The sequence below is a fragment of the Saccoglossus kowalevskii genome, chromosome 15 (genome assembly GCF_978046115.1).
Source record: "Saccoglossus kowalevskii chromosome 15, keSacKowa6.1, whole genome shotgun sequence".
NCBI lineage: Eukaryota > Metazoa > Hemichordata > Enteropneusta > Harrimaniidae > Saccoglossus > Saccoglossus kowalevskii.
In genome coordinates, this window is record NC_140655.1 from 35,849,292 (window position 1) to 35,865,710 (window position 16,419).

Here is a 16,419-nt window from a genome sequence, read left to right on the forward strand (position 1 = left end):
CCGTTCACGAGGTTAATATGCAAAGAGAAAACAAAAGTGCCATGTACGATGCATCTGACGAGGATGAATCAGCTATTAGTGCTCTGGCACAGTCGGACAACAATTTGGCGGAGATGACTTGCGTGTCATCTGATGTTATCACGGCGATCGAAGCGCGTACGTCATGCGCCTAGGACTTGGAAGTTTTCTCCATGTGAGTCGGTTAAGCAAGAGTATGGCGACGACTATTGATGTTGCAACGTCTGGTGTTGACCCGATACGTAGATCTTGGAGGGTACACCATCCACCGAATAGATGGGGATTTCCCTTCTGCATTAAGGTAACCGAAACAAAAGGAGTTCGGTACGGTTAGTGGGTGTGCATCGCGGCACATTTACTAAAGCTTACTAAGGTGGCATTGCGTTGTGGTACCTGCGTCGACTTGCCATGGCCCATATTGTGTTGACGTTTTCTCCGCGTTTAGATACTGTCACCCAGTGTGTATCAGTGTATCAGTTAGAGAGGGTCAGTTTGATCAGCCGTTGCCTTGTTTGAGATTGCAGTGCGATGTGCATTGTCATCATAGTATGCATCTGTGGTTCGCAGTATAACCATCACTTTGGTAGCGTATACTTGCAACACGAATGGTTGATCTGCTTTACTGAACTTTCATGAATTAGTTTTCACCTTGTGATGTTGTTTGCGGAGCCACCAACAGGTGGGTTGACCGTGGGCATATCAGGGGGTGAGACTCGCACGATTGCGACAGACACTGCCCTAGGAAGACATCAGCACTGTATTCCCTATATCCTCTAGTTCTGGCTAAGGACAACTCGTGAGGAGGAGTTTGGATGAGTGTGCGTATTGTCTAGTGTGAATCACTTAGGTGTATCTTTTGAAACATTTCTAAAGAAAACATTAAAGGACATTATATGTAAAGATTCTATTGATGAACGTTTTCGCTAATGCTGTGCTTTTTGAGTGCTTCTCTGCGCTGTGGCACCATTGGACAGACCGGGGGAGTGTGAAACCAGGGTAATTTTACTGTTTCTCTAAATCTATGTAGTTTTTCTTTATATTTCTTGTTACTACGGGCCCGTGCATTATTTATTAAGGTAACCTGTATTTGTTACGTCATGGAAAAGTTTTGGCCTCACGATTGACGCCCATTGAGACGCGATGCAGTGATTGGTGCGTCCCAGGATGTCACGCCCCTCCACGCGCAAGAGAAGAAGGTGCAGAACAGAGACAAAAAAATGGCAGGAGCCGAAAGCAGGATTGCGTTGGGACTACGAACACGAACGTGTTCTGGAAAGCATCAAGTCGGCGTACGAAAAGCAGGGAAAGAACTGAGTCCAGGGTGTTGCAGCCCACGACGAGTTTATGATATTCCCGTACCGCGAAGAAATCAAAGTGACTGTCGAACTTGTATTGATCCAACTTTGTTGACGTCCAGCGTTGGACTGTATCGTCGATGATCGAATTGATGCGCTCAAGAACTGATCGAAAAGCGATGAGTGATCTTTTTCAACGTAGATCTCAAGGAACTTGACGTACATCAGATCGTGGAGCCTAGAATCATTGGGAGTGGTTGTGATTTCCTGGGAGCGGCCGTGTTCTCTGGCGACGCCATTGCGTCATCGCTGATTATACTTGCCTCGTGGTCAGTTTTTGACATAGGTTTATAATTGTATTATGTATTATGTTATGAGAACTGACAATATCAGTATAGCTATTGTGTTCTCTTTGTAAGTTTTACATGGTAATTAGTGGATGGGAAGAGTCTGTTTTTGCCCCAGTAATTTAGTTTGGAGTTATATTGCCCTGCAATTGTTCATGTTTTTGGCGGTTTGGCTATAACTTAGAAACCATCGATGTGTAGTTCTCAGCTTTACGTTGGATAGCGGTACTTTTGGACGCTATCATTTCTCGGGCGGGGACACGACACAGACTCAGCTCTCGTCTTGTTTATTTTTCTGTGAAGCACGTATTTTGTAATGTTCAGAAATTGCCACATTTGTATTTTATTTATTTTTATTTGACAAATCAGTTGTTCGTTCCCTCAGGCGGTATAAATGGAAGTATGCTCCTCGCCACGCCAAATTAACTAGCCTGAGATTCGAATACGATTATTTTTATGAAATTGGGAGATTCGCACCGGGGCCTAAATCCGGTTATCCACGTCCTCCATTGTGCGTAAAACGAAATATCTCGCGATAGATTTGGTGCGAGACATACACGAGTTTCAGAACCAAAACGAGCCAAACTACCCCAAAACGAGCCAGATAACTCCAAAAACGGACAAAAACTACCCAAACGAACCAAAATTAGGAACAAAATAAAAAAGGGCGATCATCCAATTTTGAAAGGATACTTCGAACTGGCAGTTGGGGCGCTATCCTCAAACGAAACAATAAATTAATAAAAATCCCTAAACACAATAAACAAACTAATGCATAATAATGTTTAGTAATAAATAGTTTTTAACAAAATAAACACTTTACTAGATAATTATTAAGAAGTAACCAGTAAATGAACTAATTAAATAAGGCATCGCAATAATGATTAATTAAATACATAAATAAAATTTGAACCTACTATTTCCAAGCTGTGCTGGAAATAGAAAAACAAACAAAATGCATCAAAAAAACTGTCTAGTGAGAATGAAAATATTGTAAAATTACATTAAAAATAAAAGGCGCTATTTATTATGTTGCTCTGTATCGCGCGGCCTGTTCCTTAAAGATGGAGGGATATTACAACGCATTTTTCACAAAGGAGAGTCTCGCGCGTTGTAAAATTGCGTTGTAACTTGTAAGTAAATTTTGCTTGGGTGAATTTTCAAGCATTGTATTAAATCGCAAAACGGACTTTGATTGTCTGAATCACTGTGGATGACGCTATAAAAAATATAGAGTTGAACATTAGAAATGTTAGAAGGTAAAAAGACAATTACTTTGTTCTTAAGTTTTGAGCTGGATTTTTTCACGATGGTGCAGCTGTAATATTGTCTTCGCTCTATTATAGAAGTAAGTTATTTTTTAAACGTTTGTATTATGAAATTTTCTCTGTTTATTTTTTGACAAAATCTAAAATTTCCGATAGAATAAATATCACTGCGCGCATCGCACATGATTGTTAAACATCTAAACGCTCAAATAGGTAAAGGGTGTCACGTGAAACGTTATGTCGATTGTTTCTGTCTCATGCCTGGTGGCCGCCAAGTTTTATATGTCACATGAACAAATAGTACGTACTCGGATTTACATTGATATAACCATAGAACTATAAATAGCTCTAAGTTCTAGAACACTCAAAGGTAAAATGTTTTTAAATATTATCGATCCGTCATCCGCGATCATTATGTGATAACCGCGATTGGTCATGTGTTACATTGGCCCGCAATCATCCGCCCACGCGACATGATACATTGAGCGATATGGTGCCAAGTATGCGTACTGATGCAAATTCAATACGATACACAAACTATTTAGCACATTAATGCTGCGGACTCCGTACTCAATTAAAATGGTATATATACTATTAGTTCGTGCAACTATCTGAAGCAGTTGGGTTATGAGCTCGCCTGGCGTCTGCTAAAAGATGAGAAGATGTGTTAAAATGTGTGTTACTCTCTCACCAAGTACCGCTCTTTGTAAACTATTGTTTGGGAGTAAAAGTGACTTTCATGTCGTTCAAAGTGTTAGGGTGATGTCATGTTGTTATGGACGCCATAACAAGTCACATGACACGTAGAGCACTTTTACTACCACAGGCTACGAAACTCCAGTGGTAATGTTATTCTTGAAACTGGTAATAATTTATTTTCCATTGATTAATTTACACGTCGTGGTGAATTATATAGGTCAAATGTCACAGTGATCATTCCAGTCAAGCAGAACAACTACGACGAACGAGCCACTAAGTCCGCGACACAAAACAGCTGATCGAAGTAAAGGAAATATCTATAAAACAACGATTGTAGCCTTTAGTATCAACACAATAAATTCGGATCACCAGGTATTCTGGTATTTAACATAAACAACAATTCTTGAGGGTGCGACTGACTGACGTGTGGCATGACGTGAATTTCGTATCTGATGTGTACTCTGTTTTGATTCCTGGAGGAAATCAAATGCGTAACCGTACCTTGAAAATACTTTGTATCTGTACCCTATATAGCAGCTACAAACTTTAACCTCACGTTTTTCCAATGGGGTAGTGACATAGTTACCGTGGTAGGTGTGACGTCACAAATAATACAATAACACCCGTTATTTTTAATGTAAGGCACCTTAAATGTGTCTGTTGGTAACATATAAACGAAACTTTGTCCACATTGCATTACACATACTGAACAGATACAGTCAACGGCAACCAACATATGTGTCCAGTTGTATACTATATTTGGGACAATGTAATACAGGAAAGGTTACACCATACATATACTTTGTGTCTCGGTAAAATGTTTTAATTATGTAGTATTGGATATGCCCAGAAGCGGGCCCACTATGCTCCTTCGCATAACGTTTACAGCTAGTGTTTATCGGGAGAAAAGGGAATGACATAAAACGCCTTTTACACGTGGGGGGGGGGGTATGCTAGATTTCATGATATAATTTCCAGTTTTTGGAAGAATGAGCTATGTTAAGAGCGTTGCTTGTTGAATTGTGACGTATCATTCATGCGAGAACGGGTTTTGGCTGCGTTGGATCCCGTCCGCAGAAGAACAGCCTGACTGTATCCTGTCGGAGAAAGTTACTCCGAGTTATATGAAAGTCAAGGACATGCGACTCCACACCCGTTTCATGTAGTACCAGCTGTGATACTAATAGTTTATATATCAGCCTTTTTTATTAGCCAGCCGGATTCTAAAAGTAAATCCTCTTGTTAATTACGTGTGTTTAATTAGTCTTGTTACCATGGTATTTATAGAGCCAATCACGACATAGTATTTTCATAGACATGGCCAATCACTGATCGTAAGTTTGTCCTTCAAGCTTTCCCGCCTTTTTTCACTCTGTTTTTGTGGGCTATGTTTCCTATGACGTTCGATTTAAGGGTATATAAGAATGAAACACACGCTTCTCGATATGTATTTCTTCAGTTTGTAACTCGTTACTATGTTCCAGCATTCGCTGTTGAATAAACCATTAGTTTATTAGTTTCTTCATGGGGGTTTATAGTTCCATGGTTTCTTAGACGAATTGCTGTCTCCGTGTCTGACATTTGTATACCCCCGCTCAAGGAGTCCGGTTTTTAACTGCATTCCCCCACATTTCTGGTTGCCGAGACCAGGATATCACCGAGAAAATGCCAGACACACAAGCTGAAGAAAGCATCACCAGGCTGAAGTTGACTCGCCGTGGTCAACGAGCGCACATGACGAAACTTTTCACCCGAGCTGAGGAAGTCATCGACAAATACTCCGAAGAAGCTGACAAAACAACAGCATACAACTTACTCGTGGCACTCAACAAGCAGCTCTCTGATAAGTATCACGCACACAACGCAACTGAAGAGAAGATACTCAACCTCACCGACGAGGCAAACTACGATACAGTGAGTGAAGCGTCATGCGATTACCAGTCCGAGATCTACGAAAGAAATCATCGGATCACCACTTTCATAGAAAACCATCGTCCCATCACCGGTAGCAACAATGGAGCATCCGGTATCGATCATACACCCTGTGGGAGATCTAAGAATACGATTGCTTTGCCGAAGTTACAACTAAAAACATTTGATGGTAACACGCTAGAATGGGTGAGTTTCTTTGACTTGTTTAAATCGTCCATTCACGAAGACACCAGTCTCGACAATATTCAAAAGTTCACATATCTACGAAGTTTGTTAACTGGCAAGGCAAGTCATACTATATCGGGTTTAGCCCTCACCGAGGCCAACTATAAACATGCCGTGGACTTACTGGTCGCTAGATATGGACACAAACGCTTGGACATTATTCGCAAAAACAGACAATGTTTTAACTGTTTTGGAAAACACAGGGTAGCTGACTGCAAATCTCGATACACTTGTCGAATTTGCAAAAGAAAACATCACACGAGTCTTCATTTTGAAGAATCCGCGTCCACTTCGAGTCCCGCTCCGAGTCAAACAAAGAAATCACAAACCGCGGATGCCACCACGGAAGTTATAACTGTGAATTTTACCAAAGTGTCGCCACTTCCGGATAAGAACTATTTCAATAATGACCGTTGTCAAGACCAATATCCGGACACTTTAGCAACTAAACCTAAGAATGCGGGGCCGGTTTATTGAAAACTGCCATAGTTCATATTTCTGTGAGGAACGACCAACCCATTAATGCTGTCGTAATGTTCGACGAGGGAGCCAATGCTACGTTCATTTCTGCGAAATTCGCTCGTGAACTTTCTGTCACAGTTACTAAGAAGGAAAATATTAACCTTGCGACATTTGGTGACAATGCTACTGAACAAAGAGAAGTAGAATACACGGACATTATCGCCCACGAATTGGATGGTAATATGTCTACTATCAATGCCATGATTGCTCCTGTCATCACAACCAGAGTCGCGGATCAAATATCTGCAAAAGTACGCAATGCTGAACACTTGCAGGGTTTAAAGTTAGCCCACCCGATGACAACCACATGTCGTATGGATATCGACTTACTCATTGGAGCCGACCAATACTGGAATTACGTAGGGGATCACACCGTGCGTGGTCAACTTGGACCTATAGCCGTCTCATCGAAATTCGGATATTTGCTCTCTGGACCAATCGGACAATATATAAACAACCCCGATTTCAAAGTCAACATGATGCACGCCGAGGCGACACCAACCGAAACGGAACCTCCGATCCATAACCTATGGGATTTAGAAGCCATTGGAATCACTAATCCAGAAATCGACGAAACGCAGTTGACATTCGAGTCTTACTGTAAAACACATTTAAAAGTCGAAAATGGAAAATATACCGCAAAGTTACCGTGGAAGGAAGACCACGAACCTTTACCCACTAACTTGAATATTACTGTTAAGCGGACACGTGCTATGATCCGCCGACTCGCGCCGGATGTTATTAAGAAATACGATGACATTTTAACAGAGCAAAAACGTCGTGATTTCATCGAAGAGGTCGATGAAGATGACCTGCTAATCGGACATTATATACCTCACCATGGTGTGAAGAAAGATTCCGTGACAACACCGATACGAGTTGTTTACGACTGTTCATGTAAACAAGGTGCAGACTAACCCAGTTTGAATGAATGTCTTCAAGCTGGACCATCGCTCATTAACGACTTGCCGGCCATTTTATCGAGGTTTCGTGTAGCTGCAGTTCTGCGTGAAATTGGAAAACAGAGACGCCTTGTGACGTCACGATAACTTATTCAAGATGGCGGCAAACGCGGGGATTTCGCTGTAGTTTTCCGCGGTCTTCGTCGTGAAATCGACCAATTTCGGACAATCGCCCTCAAAATAATTGATGAAATAGTTTCGGGACCCATCGACAGTAGAAAAGTAGAAACTTGAGGCGAAAATAATGAAAAAAAACGGCTGTTACGGCCCGACCTGATTTCAGGTCGGTAAAATATGGTAACTCGCATAGGATGGAACTGTAGCTCCCTGGTTTCGCGTTAACACCACGACGAACAAAATAACCGACAGCGAAACCAAGCGAGCTACAGAACTGCAGCTAGGTTTCGTGGCAACCGGATTGCTTTAACAAGTGACATTGAAAAGGCCTTCTTAAACGTGAGGCTCGATATAGACGACAGGAAATTTACTAAGTTTTTATGGTTAACCGACATTAATGACCCGAATTCCGATTTCAAAGTATATCGCTTCAAGACTGTACTATTTGGAGCCGTTTGCTCGCCTTTTATTCTTAATTCGGTAATTAAGACACATCTCGAGAACAATAACAATATACCTACCGCGCTGAACATGAGTAATAATATTTATGTTGATGATGTTATTGATGGCACTGACACAGAAGAAAGCGCAGTCACGTACTTCAAGGAAGCCAATAAGTTAATGGATTCCGGCAGTTTTAAATTACGTGCATGGTCCTCAAACAGTCAACAAATTATGGATCTCGCCGAAAAGGATAACATACATGAGCCATCTAAGAATGTATCTATTCTAGGAATACGGTGGAAAATCGACGAAGATGTGCTGACATACAATAAGGCGGTTAAACCAATATTAACAGAACTCGTCACAAAACGAGATGTGGTGAGCTACGCATCGTCACTATATGATCCAATAGGATATTTATCACCTGTGCTCATCAAAGCTAGGCTTTTTATACAGCTTTTATGGAAATTAGGTTTCTCCTGGGATGAGCCACTTACCACCGAACTTACCACACAATGGATCAAAATAGCAGAGAATATGAGAGAAACACGGAACATCACTGTGAAACGTCAATATTTCACAGAAAATGATCCACAATCTAAAGTTGATGTTCACGCCTTTGCCGACGCGAGCTCTGTGGGATATGGAGCGATTGTTTACATAACAAACCAGCGTGAAACTGCCTTTGTGACGGCGAAGACCCGCGTCGCCCCCATGACTGAAACCACACTTCCAAGATTGGAATTAATGGCCGCTTTAATTGCATCCAGACTTACTAAGTTTGTCATCACAGCACTGTCAGGCAAATTCAACATTAACAATTGTTACTTGTGGTCTGACAGCCAAATTGTACTTCATTGGTTAAACAGTGATAAGAAGTTACCTATATTCGTACGAAATCGTGTTAAGGAGATCAACGAATTCTCACATATCTACAAATATGTGCCGACATTGGATAACCCTGCTGACTTACTAACACGGGGAATTACATGTGCTGAATTGATCAACTCCAATCACAGTCCCTCAACTGTTGAGGGACTGTGCTCCAATATATGGTGGAATGGGCCATTATGGTTGAACACTCCTAATGAGTGGCCCACTTGTGAAATGTTCGATATCACAATATTACATGCAGTGCTCGAGAGAGAGAACCGTGACTTCCTGTGTGATTCTGCGTTCACTGAAACCGAAACTAACATTTCCCGCCAACGAGAAATAGTTATGGATAATGACTATAATAAGGAAATCGAATCTCAAGAAATCGGTTTACACACAGTTATTGACATTTCTAGGTACAACTCAATCGACAAATTACTACGTGTAACCGCATACGTAATGCGATTCATTTCCCGCGTAAAGAAGGCTGACACAATTAACACTGGATTAATAACTGCCGATGAGTTAAAACGAGCCGAACACGTGTGGATTTTAAACGTTCAACAACAGGAATTCAGAGATACAATTCATGAATTGAAAACAAAACACACCAAACTAGGACCTATTGTACTACAACTCGGTCTATTTATAGACGAAGAAGACGTCCTTCGATGCGGAAGTCGGATCCATAACGCACCCATTGAATTTGTAACGAAATTTCCGACATTACTACCTTCTAATCACGAACTGACTAAGTTAATCGTTTTGAAGGCGCATTCATTGATTTTGCACGGAGGAGTCCAATCCACTGTGACTCAAATTCGACAACAATACTGGATTCCGCGAATTCGACAAATTGTACGCAGTATTCTTCGTGATTGTGTAACATGCCGACGAGTTGAAGGGAAAGCATACGCCAATCCTGTACAAGCTCCACTGCCAAGCTATCGTGTGAATAAATTGCCTGCTTTCACAATCACCGGCGTGGACTTTACTGGTTTTTTACTGACCAAGGCTCCTGATGGGACACGTGGCAAAGCTTACGTCTGCCTCTTCACTTGTGCGGTGACACGCGCCATACACCTCGAGCTGGTGCCCGATTTGTCGACCCGTACATTTCTACATGCTTTTCGCCGATTCGCCGCGAGACGGTCTCTACCAAGCCGGATGCTTTCAGACAACGCATCGACCAACCTGTCCGCTGCCGAGGAGATTCATGCTCTCGTCGATACACCGGAAATACGCGAATACTTGGCCACACATCGAGTACAGTGGACATTTATACCCATGAGAGCTCCCTGGTCTGGCTGATTTTGGGAGAGACTCATCGGACTGACCAAAAACGCAATTAAAAAGACGTTAGGTCGCTCTCTAATTAGTTTTGACGAACTTTCCACAGTTGTAACGGAAATTGAAACCGTACTAAATGACCGCCCATTAACGTATGTATCGTCAAACTTGGATGACAATGTTGGTCTGACACCGAACCATTTACTACACGGACGACAAGTCACAGCACTACCGTATATAAACGTGTCTGATGAAGAAATCTACGACCCGTCCTACACTCAACACGAGGAAATTAACGACCGTTACAAACACTTGTCTCGCCTCCATGTACAGTTCTGGACACGCTGGTCAACAGAATATTTGACGGCACTCCGTGAAAGACACACGACGTCTGGAAGTAAACACAACACTATACGAGTTGGCGAGGTTGTAATAATTCACAGTGACACTGAAAAGAGACTCAATTGGCAACTTGGCACAGTTACCAAACTTATATACGGGAACGATAAACTTGTTCGTTCAGCAGAAGTTGCTACAGCCAGGGGGACCAACGAATCGTCCCATTCATAAGCTATATCCTTTGGAGGTTATATCCAAAGAATTCGAAAAAAACACAACGCAATCAACAGATGATCAGATGGCGGAAGTCCAACAAACTACCCCCCCCCCCGACGATAGATGTCCCTCCCCACAATGAGGAAATTATTAAACGTCCAGCGAGGGATGCAGCGGTAGCCGCCAGACTACGTATCTCAAATTTGATATAACATTTGAACTATACATTTTACATTTCATATTGTTCGAATGCAGAACAAAATATATATAGGAACTGAGTAATGCTACCCCATTGACTTTTAACAATTATTATTGACTTTAACTACTATTATTTCGGTTTCAAGATAGAAACCCATGATTCTTTATTTTGAATACTTACTCTAAGGTCTATTGATACGATTTTTTTTTTTTTGATTTTGAAATGAATTTCAGTTTTTCAGTAAACACCTTTTGTGGCGCGGAGAATGTCGGAGAAAGTTACTCCGAGTTATATGAAATTCAAGGACAAGCGACTCCACACCCGTTTCATGTAGTACCAGCTGTGATACTAATAGTTTATATATCAGCCTTTTATATTAGCCAGCCGGATTCTAAAAGTAAATCCTCTTGTTAATTACGTGTGTTTAATTAGTCTTGTTACCATGGTATTTATAGAGCCAATCACGACATAGTATTTTCATAGACATGGCCAATCACTGATCGTAAGTTTGTCCTTCAAGCTTTCCCGCCTTTTTTCACTCTGTTTTTGTGGGCTATGTTTCCTATGACGTTCGATTTAAGGGTATATAAGAATGAAACACACGCTTCTCGATATGTATTTCTTCAGTTTGTAACTCGTTACTATGTTCCAGCATTCGCTGTTGAATAAACCATTAGTTTATTAGTTTCTTAGACGAATTGCTGTCTCCGTGTCTGACATTTGTATACCCCCGCTCAAGGAGTCCGGTTTTTAACTGCATTCCCCCACATATCCACGGGAGTTCTTTCTAAACATGAATATTGTTTTTTTAGCCGCTCATTTCAAAATCCTATTTTTAAAAACCAAATGTCACTACTACAGGCAAAGCTTTGAAAATCACAGCTAAACTCTGAATCTAAATTGCTTACTGCTAATTAATTCATTGAAATTACGCCACAAGCCAACTACTAGTAGTTTTCGGAAAACTTAGGTTAACCATGGACCAATTTAATATTTGCTGATGTATTATAATTGTGTATTAGTGTCTTTATCATTTTATTATTTACTTATTTGCCTACGTACATATATTCATTACGATTTTTTATTTATTTACTTGTGTTGACTTCTTCTGGGACATCGGCTAATTAGGGAGATGGGAACAGTGCCAGGTCAATATATCCTTTCAAAATGGCTAATCGCTCATCCTTTTTGATTTTGTGCCTAATTTTGGTTCGTTTGTGACTCATTTGGCTCGTTTTTGGTCCGTTTGGCTCGTTTTTGGCTAGTTTTAAGTTATTTAGCTTTTGGGGTAGTTTGGCTCGTTTTGGGTCTTTCCATGTTTTGTCAATGGCCTTTTGGAAATATTGAACATAATATGTTACGTCATGTCAGCAAAAATGAATCGAGCTGCAAAGTAAGGGGAAAAGAGATGGAAACTAAATATTCTCGACAAATTTATTTCTGTGACGTGGCGATGTTTGAAGTCGTTCAAGATTTTGGTTTAATTTCATTTCGTTTTTTTCACGTTTCGTTACGTGGAAAAGACTAAGCCGTGTCAACATCGATGAATCACCCGAGTCACTAACACGAAACTATTGGTCGATCACACTCCAAGTCAACTTTATTGAATTAGGCAAGAAATATATTACAGCAAAAAGAGACAAGTTTTCTGGAGACAATTGAAAACATAGCGACAAGTAACGTGAACTTGTCAAACAAAATAGGCAAAGTGCAAGGGACAAAATGGACATAATGGCTAATTACCGGAAAGAATTTACTGAAGTAAGGAGATCAATTGGTAAACTAAATACAGTCGTAATGCAATCTAACAAATAAATAATACAAGTTAAAAAAGACATCATGAAAATAGAAGAAACAAAGTTCTAAATAAAATCAAAAGTCTGTGCCTCTACACAATTTGAGATTCCAGTGAACAATAAATCAAATAATGAACAACTCGAAAATACAAATTCTGCCGCAGACTGTGTTATACCAAACGTATCAGTTGATGACCATTATAAAGTTTTGGATGAAAAAATCTTAGATATGCAAAAATCAACCACCAAGGCAACTGAGACATATAGCCATCATACAGCCAACACTAAGCCAACACCAAGATCGTCAACTAGCTCTGACACCACTAAATCTACAAGTTATGGTAGCTGAGATGACACCAACTACAAAGTACAAACCGATACAAGCCATAGTAAAGGTAGATACAATACTATAATTGTGGGAGAGTACACAATCAAACACATAGACTCACACAAGTTCTCAACTGCTAGGAAAACATATGTTAAAACACTACATGGAAAAGAAATAGATGAAGAGCTCACAAAAGATTACGAAATATAATCATCATTATAAAAAACCATATACCGTTAGTAACAACTGATACAGACATTACCAGAAATATGATAATAACAACAACAATATTGAACATTTGACAAAGATGGAAGAACTATTTTCAGGCATAATGAACTTTTTGAATAGATACACAATCTTAAACCATTATGCAGCAGAAATTTATTACGTGGAATATCTATGGTAGTTTAAAAAATCAAATTAGTGATAGTAGTTTTATAGATAGCATTGACACTTTTGATTTTATAAGTTTAGTAGAAACAAAAACTAACATTCATTCCAAATTAGATATCCCAAACTACAACTACTTTACTCATTTAGATCAACAAAACATAAAAATGCTCGCTCACACTCTGGCGGCGTTGTCTTATACTACAAAAATATTTACAAATGGAGAGTAGTTGTGAGGATTTTATTTGGATTTGACTTGATAAAAGATGTTTTCCTAAGCACGATCTACATTAGCCCTCAAACCGCTAGTATTTTCAGTTGGAAGGAAAGTAATCTCTAGAAAAGGACGTCACAAAATATGCAAAATTTGGCTCTATAATTCTTACAGGCGATTTTAATGCACCTACTAAGATGGAACAAGATGTGGCTATTTATAATGACATAGATTACCACTCATCAGAGCTAAATTATACATTCAATAAAAAAACTCTCAAGATCTAGCAGTAAAAAAACAATATGGTAATTTACTGCTAGACCTATGTATCTCTTCGGACATAGTAATTCTTAATGGTCGCTGCATGGGGGACATTATATGAAGGTATGTATACATGCCATCAGAGTGGAGGAAGCAGCACAGTGGACTACACTATTGCTTGTCATGCTATTTACAACAAAATAAGCCAGTTTTGTATCCATCATTTAAATCTGACCCTATCTGATCATTGTCAGATTTTTTTTTAGACTGGATAATAATGCAATATCCAACAACATAGTATCACATTCTAATGACAAAATATTGACTGACAATAGTCAGCAATCAAATATTTCTTATTTATGGGATGGGGACTCGCACTATAACTGTTATAATGCTTTATAAAGTAAAGATGCTTGATCACTTAGAAACAAATTTAACAAAGGAATATTTAATCTTTCAAAGCAGTCAATTGACACTGCGGGTGCTACGTTGAGGCAGCTGGTAAAAGTTTAAAGAAAAAATAAAACTAATACAAAAAAGAAACAAAAAATAAAAAAATTAAATGGATCTTTTTACCATGACAAATTATGTATACAAACTGTCAAACAAGCTAAGCAAGGAGCCATACAATAAACAACTGAGACTCGAATGCTATAGCCTGAAAAAAAGTATAAAAACCAGGTAAAAAAGAATGAATTCAAAAGTAATATATTAAGTAAACTTGAGAATCTGAGTAACATGAACCCAAATAAATATTGGCGTCTCATGAAAGAACTCAAAAATAACCAAGACGACAACAAGTGTGATTATGTTGAAAGTGCAAAAATGTACCAGCATTTTAAAAATCTGAGTGAAAACACGGCTACAAATGCAATAGACCCAAATATTAAAAAAGACTTAGAAACTAATATTCCCAAATCAACTAATCCTGACTAATCAATATCACAGTAAGAAATACAAAAGACAACAAGCAACCTAAACAAATGGAAAATCACCCGGAATAGATAACATTTCCAACGAAATGATAAAAGCAAGTAGAAACATACTGATAAATGAAATCCAAACACTGTTTAATCTAATATATAATTGGAAAGTGGCCATTTTCCTAGCTGTTGGAATATGGGAATAATAACTCCAATTCATAAAAAAGGGGATAAAACAGACCAAACAACTACAGAGGCATAACCCTTATAAATACCATGAGTAAATTATTTACACTTTACTAAAAGAGAGACTCCTTGGTCGGATTGGCAAGGAAAACAATAATTAAAGAACAGGTTGGTTTCCTACCTAAATTTAGTACAAGTGACCATATATTTGTTCTTAACCTGCCACTTACAAAATATTTATGCAAAGGAAAATATATGTTTGCTTGTTTCGTTGACTCTATATGACATGATGGTTTTATGCTTACATTCCACAGGATGTGTAAACGTAAAAGAAGGCCCAGCTATGCAATTTCCAAAAATGGCAACTAGAGATAAACATCTCAAAATCAAAAGAAAAGTCTGAATATGTTTAAATTGATGTAAATAAAAAAAACTTGAAAAAGTTTCTTCTTATTTATATCTGGGTGTTAAAATTAATTCCACAGGAAAACGTCACAAAACCCAAATTGACTTAAAAAACAGAGCAATGAAAGCACCATTCAGTCTAAAACAGCAATTATATTCAGAAGCAAATATCCAGGTAAAATTATATCTAAGATGTTCGATGCAGTGGTGAAACTAACTTTGCTTTATTGCTCTGAGGTTTGGTCATGTGATAACATCAAACAATTATCAAACCTATCAAACTGCACAACACCAGCAGGAAAACTCCGCCTGAAATGCTATAAATTTCTTCTAAACGTTGGCTGTAAAGCCACAAACATTGGTTGCCGAATGGAACTGGGTCGCTACCCACTGCTCTTAGCAAGTCTGACCCAAATGTTTAATGATTGGCTGAAAATTGCTAATAAGCCGGAAAATACACTGGTCAATAAATCCAAAACATAGGTCGGCAATGACCAAGCTAAGAATCAGTGCATATACACTGCATTGTATTTTATTAGTTTTAGTTATATTTGTAATTTTGTTTTGTCATTATTTTTATATATACATCTATTACCTTTATTGTATTTATCAATACCCCATTGTGGATATGATTTCAATAAAGTTATTATTATTACATTACATTACGTCATAATCTATCACGTGTTGTATCGGCCCACCTTGTATAACACGCCACGTTATTTGGCTAAACTCAAACCGACCTTTTGGAGTGTGATTCTGTTGATAAGCAGTTTGTTATCTCATGCACACATGTTCTCGGTAATAATCAAGCGTACGAGTACTTTAACTGCAAATACTACATAGCTTACATGGATGTATTTGTTCATTATGTGTGTTTTGGTATAAAATAAATAACAAGAAAATTAGGGAGAATTAACAAAAACAAATTGAAGAAAAAATAACATGTTATTGATGAAACCTGCAAAATGTGTGCCTGTCAAATATTTCAGCAAAAAACACAAGGAATAAAAAAATAACCAGCGTATGAGCATGTTCAGGGCTACTATACTATGAAATATGCACACGTGTCATAGTTTCATGCTATATCGTGGATAACCCCATTATTACATAGCACGCGTGTCATGGTAACGGCTCAAACAAAAATCATCACTAACCTATTATGCATTT

The 16,419-nt window shown here is 38.9% G+C and overlaps 2 protein-coding genes across 2 annotated transcripts; both read left to right on the forward strand.

Annotated features, from left to right (window-relative positions):
- Positions 1-6,317: 6,317 nt before the first annotated feature.
- Positions 6,318-7,223, forward strand: LOC146734344 (uncharacterized). The gene has a single exon (XM_085508590.1). The coding sequence runs from the start codon at positions 6,318-6,320 to the stop codon at positions 7,221-7,223; it is 906 nt and encodes a 301-aa protein (XP_085364716.1).
- A 693-nt stretch (positions 7,224-7,916) lies between these two features.
- On the forward strand, positions 7,917-10,016 carry LOC146734345 (uncharacterized). Its single transcript, XM_085508591.1, has one exon. The coding sequence runs from the start codon at positions 7,917-7,919 to the stop codon at positions 10,014-10,016; it is 2,100 nt and encodes a 699-aa protein (XP_085364717.1).
- Positions 10,017-16,419: the final 6,403 nt, after the last annotated feature.

Excerpts from the sequence above, each read along its gene's own strand:
- LOC146734344 (XM_085508590.1), top strand. The coding sequence starts at position 6,318 with ATGTTCGACGAGGGAGCCAATGCTACGTTCATTTCTGCGAAATTCGCT.
- LOC146734345 (XM_085508591.1), top strand. The coding sequence starts at position 7,917 with ATGAGTAATAATATTTATGTTGATGATGTTATTGATGGCACTGACACA.